At 37.6% G+C, this 14,429-nt stretch overlaps 1 protein-coding gene across 16 annotated transcripts in view; it reads right to left on the bottom strand.

Moving 5' to 3' along the window:
* ANK3 (ankyrin 3) overlaps positions 1 to 14,429 on the bottom strand; it is a 641,124-nt gene that overhangs the window by 246,225 nt on the left and 380,470 nt on the right. Inside the window, exon 1 of one of the 16 annotated variants that reach the window (XM_058543392.1) lies at positions 11,160 to 11,350. The exons of the other annotated variants lie outside the window; for them this stretch is intronic. Within the exon in view, the coding sequence (XP_058399375.1) occupies positions 11,160 to 11,195 (36 nt within the window). The 5' untranslated portion in view covers positions 11,196 to 11,350. Of the gene's footprint in view, positions 1 to 11,159; positions 11,351 to 14,429 lie in introns of those variants that run through there. 16 annotated transcript variants of the gene reach the window in all.

Here is a 14,429-nt window from a genome sequence, read left to right as displayed (position 1 = left end):
TTGATAGAGTCCATAGGGGCTCATTGGGAAAAGCCACTTCTGCATCCTGGACATAGCTGGAAAACAGCTAAGAGGAGGAGGTAGGACTTCAAGAGGGGACTTGGTCAGTGGAGAGAAAAAGGAAGGAAAACTGGGCAGAGTTACAGAAATGGAAAGGTTTGAGGAATGTGAATAGACAGACAATCTCTACCAAAAAGCAGAGTCCCCTGGGGGATAGTAAAGGAGAGGTTCACAGAAGGTTTGGAATGGCAGGTAATTCTGATTTAACTTCACCACAAAGATACCAGGAGAGATTGAAGGGTTTTGAGGAGTAGAAAGAAATCATTAAATCTATATTTTAGCCCAATTAACTAATGGCAGATTAGAGTGTGGGAGAAGAGGGAAACAAAAAGATCTGTAGGTCAATGATTGCCAAGCCACCACGACTCAAGGGTCTCCAGCGCAAGACGAAAAAAAAAAGCAGACCCTCAGGCTCCACCCCCAGAGATTCAACTGGTCCGAGACGGGACATTTTCATAAATGCAGCTCAAGTGATTCTAACGTGCAACCAGAGCCGAGAGCCACTGAATCAGGTTACTGTAAAAATATGGCTCTATGCAATATGAAGATTTGAGGGGATAGCAGGTAGAATGGAAAAGAGAGGAGTGTTGTGAGAGGCATTTTGAAGGTCTGCTTTTCACTTCATATAAGAGAATGATAAATTCTCAATGCTAGATTTTTATATTTTGGTTTTCATATTTGTCTCTCCTCTCTTTCTCTTACTCTTCTATGGCCACCTTTTTAAAGCAAACGTTTACAGCCAGAAATTAAAGACGTGAGGCTTTTCTCAGGAGCATCAAGCCATTATTTTTGGCGGCTACAGTAATACAGATTTGTAAATTATTTTCAATCAGGAAGGGGACTTAGACCATACGGGTGCCTGCTTACCAAAACCCCAAATCCTCTCTGGCATTGCTCCTTAATTAGTGGTTTCAATGCCAATTACAGTTTTGAAATAGAAATGGAGCTGCTTTGCAGAACTTCTCAAAATCCAAGGCTGGTGTGTTTATTTGGAATAAAACAACTTTCAACAAAAAAAAGTCAAGTGACTTGAGAGTCAGATTCTTCTGAGTTTAAGGCTTTGAGATTGGACATGGGGCCGTGGTGCTGCCCAAGCATATCATGGGGGACCAGTAACAAAGGATGGATTTTTTTTTCCCACTAGACTAGAGCAGAATCACTGCTTATATCTTGGGACATGGCCATTCAGAGAGTACCCACACAAAGTTCCCAGATATTTTAGAGTAAGATATTATGTGCTAATATTTTATAGATATCTTGAACAGTGATCTAATTTCTGACCAATTTCAAAAGAATGCGACCAATTGCGCAACCTAAAACAACTGTGACATTCATGCAGCAATCTGCCTCCTGTCAATAATAACCTCAGATCTTTAGGAGACTGGTTTTTCTCTCTTTTTTCCTCCCCCAAAGGGGTATTAAGTCTTTATGTTAGCAAATAAATCCTTTTTAGGTGTGTGTTTGGGCGTGGGGTGCAGAGATTTAAAATAAAGGGGAATTGTGTGTGTGTGTGTGTGTGTGTCTTTTGCATGGCAAGTGTTTGAAAAAACCTGAAGCCTTTTAGTTAGGGAAGACCTTGGGTTATTAGGATTTTATTCTTTTGTATTTAATTGCTATCCAGTTATTGGAAATAAACCAGTATTTTCCATCCATAAAGTAGTAAGAGGAGGAGTACAGTGGGGTGGGGGGTTAACCAGTAAGGAACATGCTTCTAAAGGCTATCTGCATTTGTAATCATCGCTATCAAAACCACCCAAAGTCTAAGGGTCTGCCTCTACAGATTTCTTCCGATGGCAACAAGGCTGCCTTTGTTTGTAAGGATTTTGCTTGGAAGTAACCTCAGTTCATCCCTGAAAATGAGGTCACTGTCCCCGAACACATGTTAGGTATGGTTAGCATCTTTACACTGGGATCTTTGCCAGCAAGCCCCCTGCTGTTGCACATTTCAAACCTGCCAAGGGTGTCTGTGCACAGTGGCTCCTCTGAAACCAAAAAGCAAAACAACATTCCCATCTTTATCTTTGAGTAGAGGGCAGTGGGAATCAGTTAAAAAAAATAAATACAGTGCTGGCAGGCTTTTGTTTTTATAAAGGTAGTGTTTTTAAGAGATTTACCTTGCCATGCCGATAAAACCCACTCTCATCAAGTCTGTCTACTATGATCTGGTTTACATCAAAAGAAAGATCCTGAATCCAGGCCCCTTGCGATGTCTTTTCTCACCCACAATTCAGAACCCTAAGAATTCTCCTGGAGACTGATTAGAAGTAAAAATAAATACAGAGAAGAAAGATGTTTCCCAGGAAAAAAAAAAGGAAGCGCATGTCGGGTGTTGGCGGTGGGTGGGTGGATATTTTCATTATTCCTCGATGTAAAGTTGATTCTGTTCGGTTGCAAAAACAGGATTTATTTGAGTTTCTCTTAAATTTTCTGAGAAGATAAAGAAAGATTTTAAAGAGCCAGTTTCAGCTACCTCTCAAGGGATATAAAACCATATGTATTAGGGGAGGAGAGTTTTCTATGTCTTAATACCATGAGGTCAATATAGTAATCTTTTGACCTGATTTATAGTAGCCTGGGGCAGAATTCCAAACCATTTTGACTTAAAATTTTCATTTTTAAAAACTTTCCTCACACTACAGAAGTTGCAAGGAATCTTAGTGTGCTGTGGATAAAGATTATGTCCCAACACTACGATGTGTTAGGTAGAATGCTATAAATGATGTTAGGAATTGAAAGAGCAGAATGATTTCACTAAATGACAGGGGAGTTCCCTCCTCCCCTAGAAGCTCCATAGTCTTCTGCAACGCCAAAGTACTCTTACAGCTCATGGTAAAAGTTTTATTTCTCAAATGAGCAAAAATCGGAAAGTATTAAAAGTTCTATTGTAGCCAGGGTACCTAACACAAGATGTGGAAAGAGGTGTAGCTCTTTATCCAAAATACTTTTGAAATTTAAAATGAAAACAAAATGACTCTTCACTTTATTCCATTCAATGACATTTTAGGACAGAGTTTGTCTTTACTTGCATAAGAGCGAAGTTATACAACAGGGACACATTAACCTTAAAATTTGTAAAATATTTATCTTTGGTTATTCCGAAACGTAAAGATCTAGGTAAATTAGCAAGCCTGGAAAATAGCCACAGATGGAGAAACCATTTCTGGTTTCTGATATGTTTTGCAGGTATATTCATCACCAGGCTTGCTTGAAACCTCTGCTGTGTTTGGACACGTTTCTGGTTATCACTTGGGACAAAGAAGCACAAGAGACATAGTAATACACGTTACTTTGGAAAAAACAAGTCTATCTGTAGCTCTCACAGTGCTCAGCAATTCAGAACATATAACAGCCCTGGAGAATTTTCTATTTTTTCCTATCTTAATCCACAAAGATGGAATATTAATAAGGACAATTTAGATGATTTTGAAATTTTAACCATCTTTATTTCAAGGAATTATTTTCCCCATTGAGTTAAAACAAGAATGCAATTGAAGGTTGCAGAGTTAGCAGTTAATCTTGGTTTGTAATGTGTCAATTTTGTGGGTGACAGGCTCTTTAAAACATATGACTGAAAGCCTTTTCCATTTGTTAGGCAGAAGGCAAGTGCTAAACAAAAAACGTAGGGTCTTACACTTTCTCATTATCAGCCATCCCTTTCTCTTTTCTTGCTATGCTTCATCTAGTTCATCTGTCTCAATTATTTTCCACATGAACATGTCTTCTAAGAAATTCTCTCTTGCTTTCTCCTGAGCGAGGCTGCCTATAAAATACTTTATGAATAATCCGTACTCCATTGTTCGCCTGAGTAAGTGGCTGTCTCAAAGGATCAGGCTCTCCCAATCCTGGAAGGATCAGTTGATATGTACCTTATCATGCCTTCATTTACAATTCTATTACAGCATGAGAGTCATTTATGTACCTGTCCTCGCCTCATCTCAACAATACTTACTAAATAATCTCAGGATACATAGCCCTGAACTAGTAAACTGGTAAGCAAAGATTCGATATAGTAATGATTAAATCTTAGTCTTAATACAGAGCTTGCTGTGTATTAACAAAAAAAATGTCCATTTCTAGTTCTTTTTTTTTGAACATATCTTGTTTTTTGAGGTAGGTAGAAATCACCACATTATCTCTATTGTATAAATAGGAAACTGAAGCAAAGAGAGGTACACTTTGCTTAACTAGTTAGGAAACTGCTGAAAATAAAATTGGGGATTCCTGGATTTAATGGTCTTCCCCCTTCATGGTATAAGAACAAGAATGAATTAGTCCATAACTTTATGATTTGAACTAGTAAAAGAACTTGGCTGAAGATTTTCCTGCTAGACTTCTAAGCTAAATGCAACCTCCAAGGTTAACTGGTCCCCAAACTACCATCCCCAAACTACTCTTTCCCCAAACTACCATCCATGTCGTAACTCTCCCTACACCGTTATCCCACCCTTCCTGTAAAGCGTCTAAGTATCGTGACCTACACCTCATACATGAAGAGGGCTAAAAACAACCGACAGCTTTGTCTCTGTGACATCAAATGAAGCTACTCTGAGCTCCCAGTGGGATAGTATTATGCAGTTAAAATTTGGGAGTCTATGGGCACCTTTGTTTATAAAACAAATACCAGGTGGTTGCATGGCATGGCTCAACAACAACAAACCTCAGAGTCTCTCAGAAATGTACCTTGTACTACAAAGAGACTGCTATTTATCACTCAGGAAATACACAGCACTTACTTCCGGCATTATACATGGTGGATTATATAAAACACGTCAACTGTATGGGATTTTTCCATTTATTTGGTATGTTATGAATCAGAACAAGGACGTCAGGGCATCATGCCTAAGGATCCTTATTATGTAGGAGGTATTGGCATGAATCCTAAAATATTTAATCCAGGGAACTATTCACATTTTAAATATAGCAACTGAAAACAATGATAAACTAAAATTGGCCTAGGTATAAGGAGAAAACAAAGTATTTACTTGAGTAGATGAACATTTTCCCAACAGTTTTTTTTTTTTTTTTCCAGATCAGGAAATAAATAGCTTGGTTTTTAGTGTGGATATACTTAATACTGAGAACATAACTATTTTCTTCCAATGCATAAATACACTTTATACAGTGGGAATCAGCCAGGAAATCACAATACACTGGACTTAGCTTCCTGGTCAGATAATTAGAGGCTTGGGGTTGAAAGCCCAGAGGAATTAAAGGGTGAGGCCCACAGCACCAGAGGGAGAGGAGGCGTTAGCTAGTGAAAGGAAGGGTTCTTGAATTTCTCATCCTAAAATGTTGTGTGCCAGCTGGTGCAGCTGGAGTCTTGCTGGTAAATGAAACTATCTGCCTTTTTTGGGGGCTTGCGGGGAGGATGGTTTCATACTGATTCTTTTTAAAACCAATATACCAAAATGCTACTGTTCTTTTCATTTTAACTTTTCATTTCCACTTGAGTCTATGATCAATAAAGGAATCTTAGGAACTCTCAGTGAAAAATATAGCTAAATAAGTGCTTATTTGAATGAGTAAAAAAGTACAATGAAAACTTGTGGTAAAGATAATAAAGATATTCTTTTTTATTTCATAAAGTGAAAGATATAAGAGTAGACTTTATCCCAAAGTCAAGGTCACCATTGGAATGTGTAGTTATAGGTAGTCAGAACATGGTAGGTGATTTTGAAATGTCCAGCTATATTATAGTCTAACAGCTAAGACATACCACAAGGATCCCGGGAGTGAAGATTCACATCTGAGGAACTGACTTGCATGTACGAAGACGAAGGGGCTAGATCAAGGTTAGCATGTCATATGAGTTTTTTAAGTGTTTGGAGACAGCTCTAAATGAATTCATCACTTTCTATCAGCAAGTCTATACAGTTTGATGATCTCAGAGTTCAGACTCTGGATCCAGAATGCCTTGGTTCATACCTGGCTCTGCAATTTATAAACTGTGTCATCTTGGACAAGATACGTAAACACACTGTAGCTCAGTTTCCTCATCTGTAAAATGAGAATAGAAGTAAAATTTAACTTATAGGACTGTTGACAACATTAAGGGAAATAATATATGCAAAGCAGTTAGAAATGGCCTGGCACACAGTTGGTCCTCAATTAGTCTTATCCATTATTATCACTTAAAAAAATTTTGAAGTTAATTTTTTAGCTTGCTTGACTATGGTTATGACCATGAGAGTCAAGTGAAATAACTGGTCACACAGGGACTGAACTCATGAATTTGACCTTATTTGCACAATGCTTTCAGCAACTAAGCTAAGCATACAAACAAGGCCAGAGAATGTTCACAGCGCAATCTGTCTAGAGCAGGGGTTCTCAAACCTGTTTGTCTCAAGATCCCTTTACACTCTTAAACATTATGAGGATCCTCAAAGAGCTTTTGACTGTGAGGGTTATAACTATTCATATTTACCACATCAGAAAATAAAACTGAGAATTAAATATTTATTAATTTATTTTAAATTAACAACACACTAATTAGATGATAATATAAAATACATATCTTCTGAAAAATGACTACATTTTCCAAGATAAACAAAAAAGATAAGAAGATTGGTATTGTTTTCCAGCTTTGCAAATCTTTTTAATGTCTGACAATAGGAGACTGTTAACTCATATCTACTTCTGCATTCAGTCTTTTTCCTTGTGTGTTTTTGGTTGAAGCACGTGAAGGAAATCTGGCCTCAAACAGAAGGGGGGGACCTCAGAGGTACTCTGAAAGGGTACTTTGAGAGGGGCTGGTCTATAGCAAAATTTTCAAAGACTTACCTCATGGTACCAAGGCCTACAACATTCTAACAGAATAATTTAGACAAGAGCCCAGACTGAGCAGGAAGATAAAGTCTAAATAAACGCAGCGCTGCTATTTTTGCAAAGTACAGACCAGGATCACTGTAATCGCCACCTGTTTATTGCCTTTCTCTACCTTGCTTCAGCCCTCTTCCTAGATAGGGCCTTTCCAAGTGGCCATGTCCACACACTCCAAATACTTTGACACTACTACACTTTCCCAGTGGATAATACTGTCCTCAGAATGTCAACTTAAAGTTCTTGGAAATGACATGTGAGAAATAAACAACACACCCCGTTGCAAGTGGTGCTGCATATCAAACAGATAAGATGAAAATTCTTTACAGACAACTTGTCATTGTTGTGTAAACACAACTACAGATACGAATCCTGTATTCTGGGAAACTTCTAGACTGGAAATAATAGCCTCATTTTGGTCACTGAAATGGAAAGTTAACTAGTACATTTTCCTGTTTAAAATATTTTAAAATATTTAACAATATTGTCTCTTATTATAAGACCAAATAGCAGCTAGAAGGCCAAACATTATTTTAAATCTGATTTATTAAATATTTTTGGCTCTTTTTCAGCTATATAAGTAATAACAAGTTTACTTTCAATTTAAGTCAAATGCTCTTTTGAGGTGAAGCTTAAAATTATGAGAGGCTATACTTTTCCAAGACAAGGATATGTCTAAAAATTCTAACAATTATTTATTGAGTGCTTAATATGTGTCAGACTCTGGGGATCAAAATATAAGTAAGACTGAGTTTGTGTTTAAAGAGCTATAGTATTCAAAGTATAATTTATGTTATTGATACAAGTGTTTTCAAAATAAAACAGAATAATCATTGGATTACAAAAACATGTAAATCAATAATATATCAGAATGATGCTGAGTTAGAACACAATATCATCAAGAATTTGAGACTAAATAAAATTGAAGCATACTCAGATTGAGTAACATTATTGACTTTTTCTGCTTTTTAAATTGGTGACATCATTCACTTGTTCCTTGACCAAAGAAAAATGGCATTAACTTTCCAACATTATTCTCTGGAAATGAGTTATCTATTATAAATGTCTACATGGATCTTTATTTCATATGAGTAAAAAGTGGCTCCTAAAACAAAAGAATTAAATTCTTTATAGATTTTTTATGCTTAATAAGTGATTAATTAGTAAGTATAGTTATCTGCCTGATATACTTTGAAATTTGTTATAAAATCTAATAATGTATTTATCAATAGTCTAATTAGAAGACACAGTTTAATTTTTATTACTAGCTTTTTCAATATATTCTGAGGACTGCAGTAAAAAGAAAATATAACAAATAAATATTTGCATTAGGATAAAGAGTTGTCAAATATATTTTTACTTTGTCACTAAAAATGCCGTAACATTATATAGAGAATGGTGGTTCAAAAAAACATGACACTTAGATTTTAAATTCTCTTTCGTCTTATAAATAGTGCTTAAACTTGATTATTGCTCAAATTTATAACTGAGATGTGGTAATATCTTTGTATTGTCACATAGAAGAAAATAAATTTAGTTGATAAGTAAATATTACACCTATTACATAACTAAAACTTTCCATGTCAAAACAAGAAACTGTATAGATAGTCTAAGCAGCAGAAAGTCAGGTTTTGTGATTCCGTTTTTGAGTTTGATTATATAAATTATCCTACTAGCCCCCAACTTCCTAACGTGAAAATCATTAACAATAAAATTAGGGATTCTCCCAATAGTGAAATATGCATTTAATAATGGGTCAATTATTGAAAATCAGATATAAAAAACAGAACACATCTGAGTTAGAAGATAGAATGTTAAATAATACCAAGAATTTCTATTTGGTATTATAGAGTACCTTTATAGTGTTTAAAAATAATTCACAGCTATTGAAAGATCTTATCATTAGCTGCCTCAAAAATGCACATTAAAATTGTATTATATTTGAGCTTTGCTCAATATTAGAGTCTGCTTTTTTTTTTTCCATGAGCATTATTTAAGAATTAATTTTTCATCCAGTTATTTATGGCAAAATTTGTTCTTCTATAAAGACTTGATTATTAGCAACACTGGCAAAGGTACACACACATCTCCCTTTCTAGAAGGTTTGTGCTGCAAATGTTTCACAATAACAACTTGTAAAATCACTGAGGTTTCTCCCAAAACACAGACTAAGCAATCCTATAAAAAATCTCTAAACAATATTATAGAAACCACAAGACAAACAGAAGTAGCACGAGGTATTAACGATCATTTGTGAAAATGTAATTATCTACTATACCCTCTTGGCAAGGATTTTATCCATAGTTCAGCTCATGCAGATAAACTGTTCAATCTTCCATTCAAGTCAGAGATGAAACCAGGAGATGAATAATTCTTATTCACTGTCCAACTAAACTCAGCGCAGCAATAGTATATGCTACTCTATTGTGATGGGACTTCTCTGTGATCTGTATCGGGTCAGTACCCTTCCAGAGTCACAGCTTAGGGCAGGATAATTTCAAATTCAGTCTGTCATTTTATTACACATTTTTTAAACAGCATGCCCACCAAAACAGAAAACGCTGCACATATGGGTTGAGATCAAATGCTTTCACCATTTAGTTGATATATTCTGACACGAGGCAGAAACAAGATGGTCTGCTTTTGAGTTTTCCTTTCGGATCTCAGATCTCTTTTTAAAAAATTAACTCATTATTCATAAAATGCCAAAGCTTTCCAGGTACAGTCTTAAAGATTTGTTATATTTGTCCTTGGCTCAAAAGTTCCTAGCAATTAGTATTTTTCAAAGCCAAGTCTCACTAGGTAATTAGCAAATGTCATTATGGTTATATGTAAAATTTACAGTTCCACAACCAATGGAACAGAATGCACATCCAAAATTCAACCTTCAGCACAGCTCATAATTTTTGATGGGTGAGTCAATTATTTTTAGAGTGACATAAAATGATTTTTAGGACTTACCTGCCTATACTATGCATTTATATTATGCCTAATATGCTTATATTACTAGTAAATTACAACTGTCATTAATGCCTAGAATTCATGAACAATATTCATTGCTACATTATGAATCTCAAAGTTTAATTTGAAAAGGCCTTTCTCTGAGGCACACAGAATGTTTTCAAAGTCTCACTCAGATTAAAATCTCATAAACGTCTACTCTAGAATACAGCAACATTCCATATCTCTAAGAATACAAAGATTAAACTGAATTTATTTAAAGTAAGGTTCAAAATTGTGAGCGAGTTCTCTGAATTGCTTTTTGTAACACTGAAATGACAGTTCTTCTTTCCTCAAAACCATCAACCAGTCTGTCTACCTGATGTTAGAACCGGAATCAACATCCTCATTTTTATGATGTCTTCTTCTAGTCATTATGACCATGTCACTAAATTTTGCTTATAAAATGTTCATCTTATGCTCAGGATTTAATATTGTATTAATAGCAAATACCACTCCCTTCTATTCATAGTACATCTGTGTTCTCATAGCTAGACAAAGTGGTGCTAACTGAAAAGACAAAGGCAGAAACAAGAGATTTCATGAAATCTTAAACTATGCCATAATCTAAACGGCATTTTTTGAATCCTTCAGAATCAAATACTTCAAAATTTTATAAACATAACGCAAATATTTACCCCCTTTTCCCACATAATAACCCTTAAGGGGAAAAAGGCTTACTGTGCTAATTATTTAAAATTATTAAACAAGATGACTAGTTATATCTATCTGCAATTCTATTGAAACAGAAATAAAATTGCACTTTCCGACCTCCAATTACATCCTCCATCTACCATATATATGAATTTCAAAAACAAATTTTAACTCAAGATGTTTTCTCCCCCAATTGTAAAACTCCATTGTCCTCCTTGCAATTAAAATATCAGAAAAAGCTCAGTTTTAAAGCCCTCAGATTTCTCTTGAGAAAAGTGGGAACACTTAAACCTTCTTACATTCTTGGGGCCTCTAGGCCCTTCCTGCACCCCGAATCACCCACCATCTGTTTGCATTTCATTAAGCATCCTCTTAAGATAGGCCTGAGCCAAGCACACACCAAATTACATCACAGGCAACACGTACCTAGAGGTGGGATCTGAGCAAAACAGAAAGAAAGGACAGTCCATTGTCCTACACACATTGAACTCAAGCGATCCATGGTGCAGATAGGCTAGCTTCCTTCCTATCCAGCAACAAACATTTTTTAAAAGGTACAATTGTCCAGGCCAAAGCAGTACATCTATAAGGAAAATGCATTTCATTCGGAAACTGTAAATGCTTACTTGTTCTGAGAAGCTCTCTCCCTCTTCCACTGCCATTCTCTGTGGCCAAGTATGAAATCTGATAACTCAATTAGTTAACACTTTGGACAGAGCATCGCATCTAAAAATATCTGCCTTGGGGAATGTAAAGGTTTCCCCCACCTCCTATTAAGGAGGTAGGAGCTGGTCAGAACTTCCTTCACTTTTGAAATGGGGGCTAGGTGGGGGCAGACAAGAGTGTGGAAGGTGCCTCGGTCCTTACAAATAGTGTAGAACCTCCCAGAATTCCCCACTGACTTACCATATTTGTGGCCTCCGGTCAAGCTCTGTGTATTTAGTCATGATATGTGGAATACCGAAAATAGCAGGGCAATCAGCTGGCGAGTGTCCTCTGGCTGCTGGGAATCACTCATGAAACCAGCTTTTGTCATTCTGCTTATCAGCACTTTCCTCTGTAAGCAGGCTACTCTGACATTCCTTCTGAAGACAATACCACCATTTTCTCCTCTGTCTCTGGAATCCAGTCAGGCCTGCCCTTTACTATTGGGCTTTTTAAACTTCTTTCTTTCGCTACATTAGCTTTACTATTGAACATATGTACACATACACACACACACACACACACAATGAAAGCATACTGTGCTGATAAGGAGAGTTCTCTTACAAACCTAATTTCCTTCTATTCGAGAGCAAATAAAATGCATGATCTTTTTAAAAATACAGCACTACACACAGCTCATGCGTATAACCAGAAAAAAAACTCACTGAACATTTTTGGTCAGTTTTTTTCAATTTTGGTATTTTTTTTTTTTTCCCCACTAATTGAATTCAGTTTTTCAGATTTGAGGCACATAATACTTAGGCAACTTTTACTCATCTCATTCTTGAGCTCAAGAGTCAAAGCTCTAAAAAAACCATCATCACAACAACTTGCATTTACGCTTTATTTAGAACAGTTTGAATCAATAGCTCCCTAAAGTCCACAAGGTTTGAAGGGAAGTGTCCGTGGTGGAGTGACTTCAGCTTTGGGAATGCCAGCGTGTAAGTCTATGAATTCAACACACCTTCATAGAGAGCCTACTGAGTGCCTGCTCCTCTAGGGGCTGGGGTGGAGTGGGCAGAGAAGGACAATGAACAAAAGAGAAAAAATCCTCGACTTGATGAAGCTTATATACCAGTAGGGGTGGGGCAGACAGACAAGCCATAAACATCATAAATAAGTTATTGAGTACAATCAACAGAATAAGTGCTGGGGGGAAGAGAGAGCAGGAAAGGAGGATCATAAGTGTGTATTCAGGGAGTAGGTCGGTAAGACTTAATATTGATAATAATGGTAAAACAGTAATAATGTATACAGTATAGGATTTTATATTGATAATATTATGTTGAACCATATGTAACTGCCATTCTTACAGGTCAAATCTATGTGTGTACTAGCAATTTCATTCGGTTTGATTCAATAATAATATAAGTATAGCCATTATGATTATTATTTAAAGGTTAGTAAACACTCTGCATGCAAGGCACTATATTAACCTCTTACATGTGTTCTTTTAGTCCTCATAGCTAGGCTGTGAGGCAATCTCTCTCTACTATTTGTGAGAGAGAAACTAGAGTTCAAAGAGGTTAAGTCATTTACCAAGGTCACCACCTAGTAAGTAGCCAGGATTTGAATCTAAATCTGTGTGATTCTAGAGGGAAGATCACACACTGGCAGCAAACAGTTTCTTGACCCTCACTGTGTTTTAAAAAATATTTTTAGCTGCCAACACTTAAAAACCGAGAGATTTCATAACAAAATCTAGAGCTTTGGTTTTTTTTGTTTGTTTTTTTAAAGCAAGGATCTGGCAACTCTGGGTTCATGTTTCTGTTGGGCCCAGTCTCCAGGGATTGAGTGATGGTTTCCACCTCAGCCCCCAGCATTCCCTACCAACTTACCCTGATCTGCTTCACTACTTGCCATTGTGTGCCTGGCTGCCAAGACGGATTTGAATTTGGGTCTCTGCCCTAAAGCCTGTGCTTCTGACCACAGTGCTAGTGATTCCCAATAGTGTGACACTCGAGGAGGGGTCAGACATGGGTCTGAAATGCCTGGGGGAGTTTGTTCACTGATGACTGAACACCTCCTTCTCCCTCCCTCCTGCATGCATTCATTTATACAGTCACTACACACGGGGTGAGCACCTAGTATGTGCTGGAAACTATGGTTTGGCAGAGAAAACCTGGAAAACCATCACCCTGCCGGCTCTGTGCCTGTTTCCTGACTGACATACAGTGAGGTGGAGCCAGAGTCATCTCTGGAACACAGCAAGTCTGATCTGCCTGCTGCAGACACGAGATGGGTGGAGGACAGAGTCGGCTGATGCTCTGGAGGTGAGGCTGGCATAAGAAATCCTCACTATCCCCAGGCTGGGTGTTGCCCAGTTGAGGGTGAACTCTTCTTTCCTCACACCCCGGGCTGCATCCTCAAGCCCAGCTCTTTCCTCTGAAGCTGCAGACTTCCTTTCTACGACATTTGCTGCGTTGCTTATCCTCAAGGCTGTCCTTTACGTCTGTGTTAACCACATCTGGTTTACGAGAATGCTGGGGGTTTAGGAGTCCAGGCCCGTGGATCTGCCCCTCGGATCCTATGGGCAGTCCCTAGCGTCCACAGTGGAAATCAGAGAGCAAGACGCCCAGCTCTAGGCAGGTCATCAAAGCCCCCACCCCCCAGACCTCCCCTAAAGAACTCACGTCGGTGTTTACTCACGCTTACCAGCACGGCATTACTCCTCACATCTAATTTAGACCTTTCCTACCCGTTTCTTAATCTCTTTTCTTCAGTCAGAAGACAGAACTGCTGGTTATCGTCTTCCAAATATTCAAAACTGTTACTGAGTTATCTCCCTCCTCTCCAGTCTTTTCTTCCCTAGGATAAATGATCCCAACTCATTCAACCTTTCTGTGGCACTCTTCAGAGAAACACACGCTGTAATTACATTAAATAAGAAGAGTAATAATTTCCATAATTGTGTCTTTCAACCCACCCCCTGGCCAGGGCATTTTGTTTCCCAAACTATACTTGCTCACCTCACAGACACTGCAGCTGCAAAAGGAGAAGCATGGACAGAAGCTGACACCCCCAAACCGGCGTGGGAGGCTGGTGGAGCCTGAACTGGGAGTCGGGAGGGTCTACTGAAAAACTAAACCTTCCATAGGGGGATACGATGTTAACAATTCTACCTCATGTTATGAGAACAAGTGTGCCCTACCTCAAAGAAATCCAATATTTAAAAATACATTTTTATGCAG

The sequence above is a fragment of the Diceros bicornis genome, chromosome 6, assembly GCF_020826845.1.
Source record: "Diceros bicornis minor isolate mBicDic1 chromosome 6, mDicBic1.mat.cur, whole genome shotgun sequence".
Taxonomy (NCBI): domain Eukaryota; kingdom Metazoa; phylum Chordata; class Mammalia; order Perissodactyla; family Rhinocerotidae; genus Diceros; species Diceros bicornis.
Note: the sequence above shows the minus strand (reverse complement) of the source record. Positions and strands in the feature narration are given on the sequence as shown.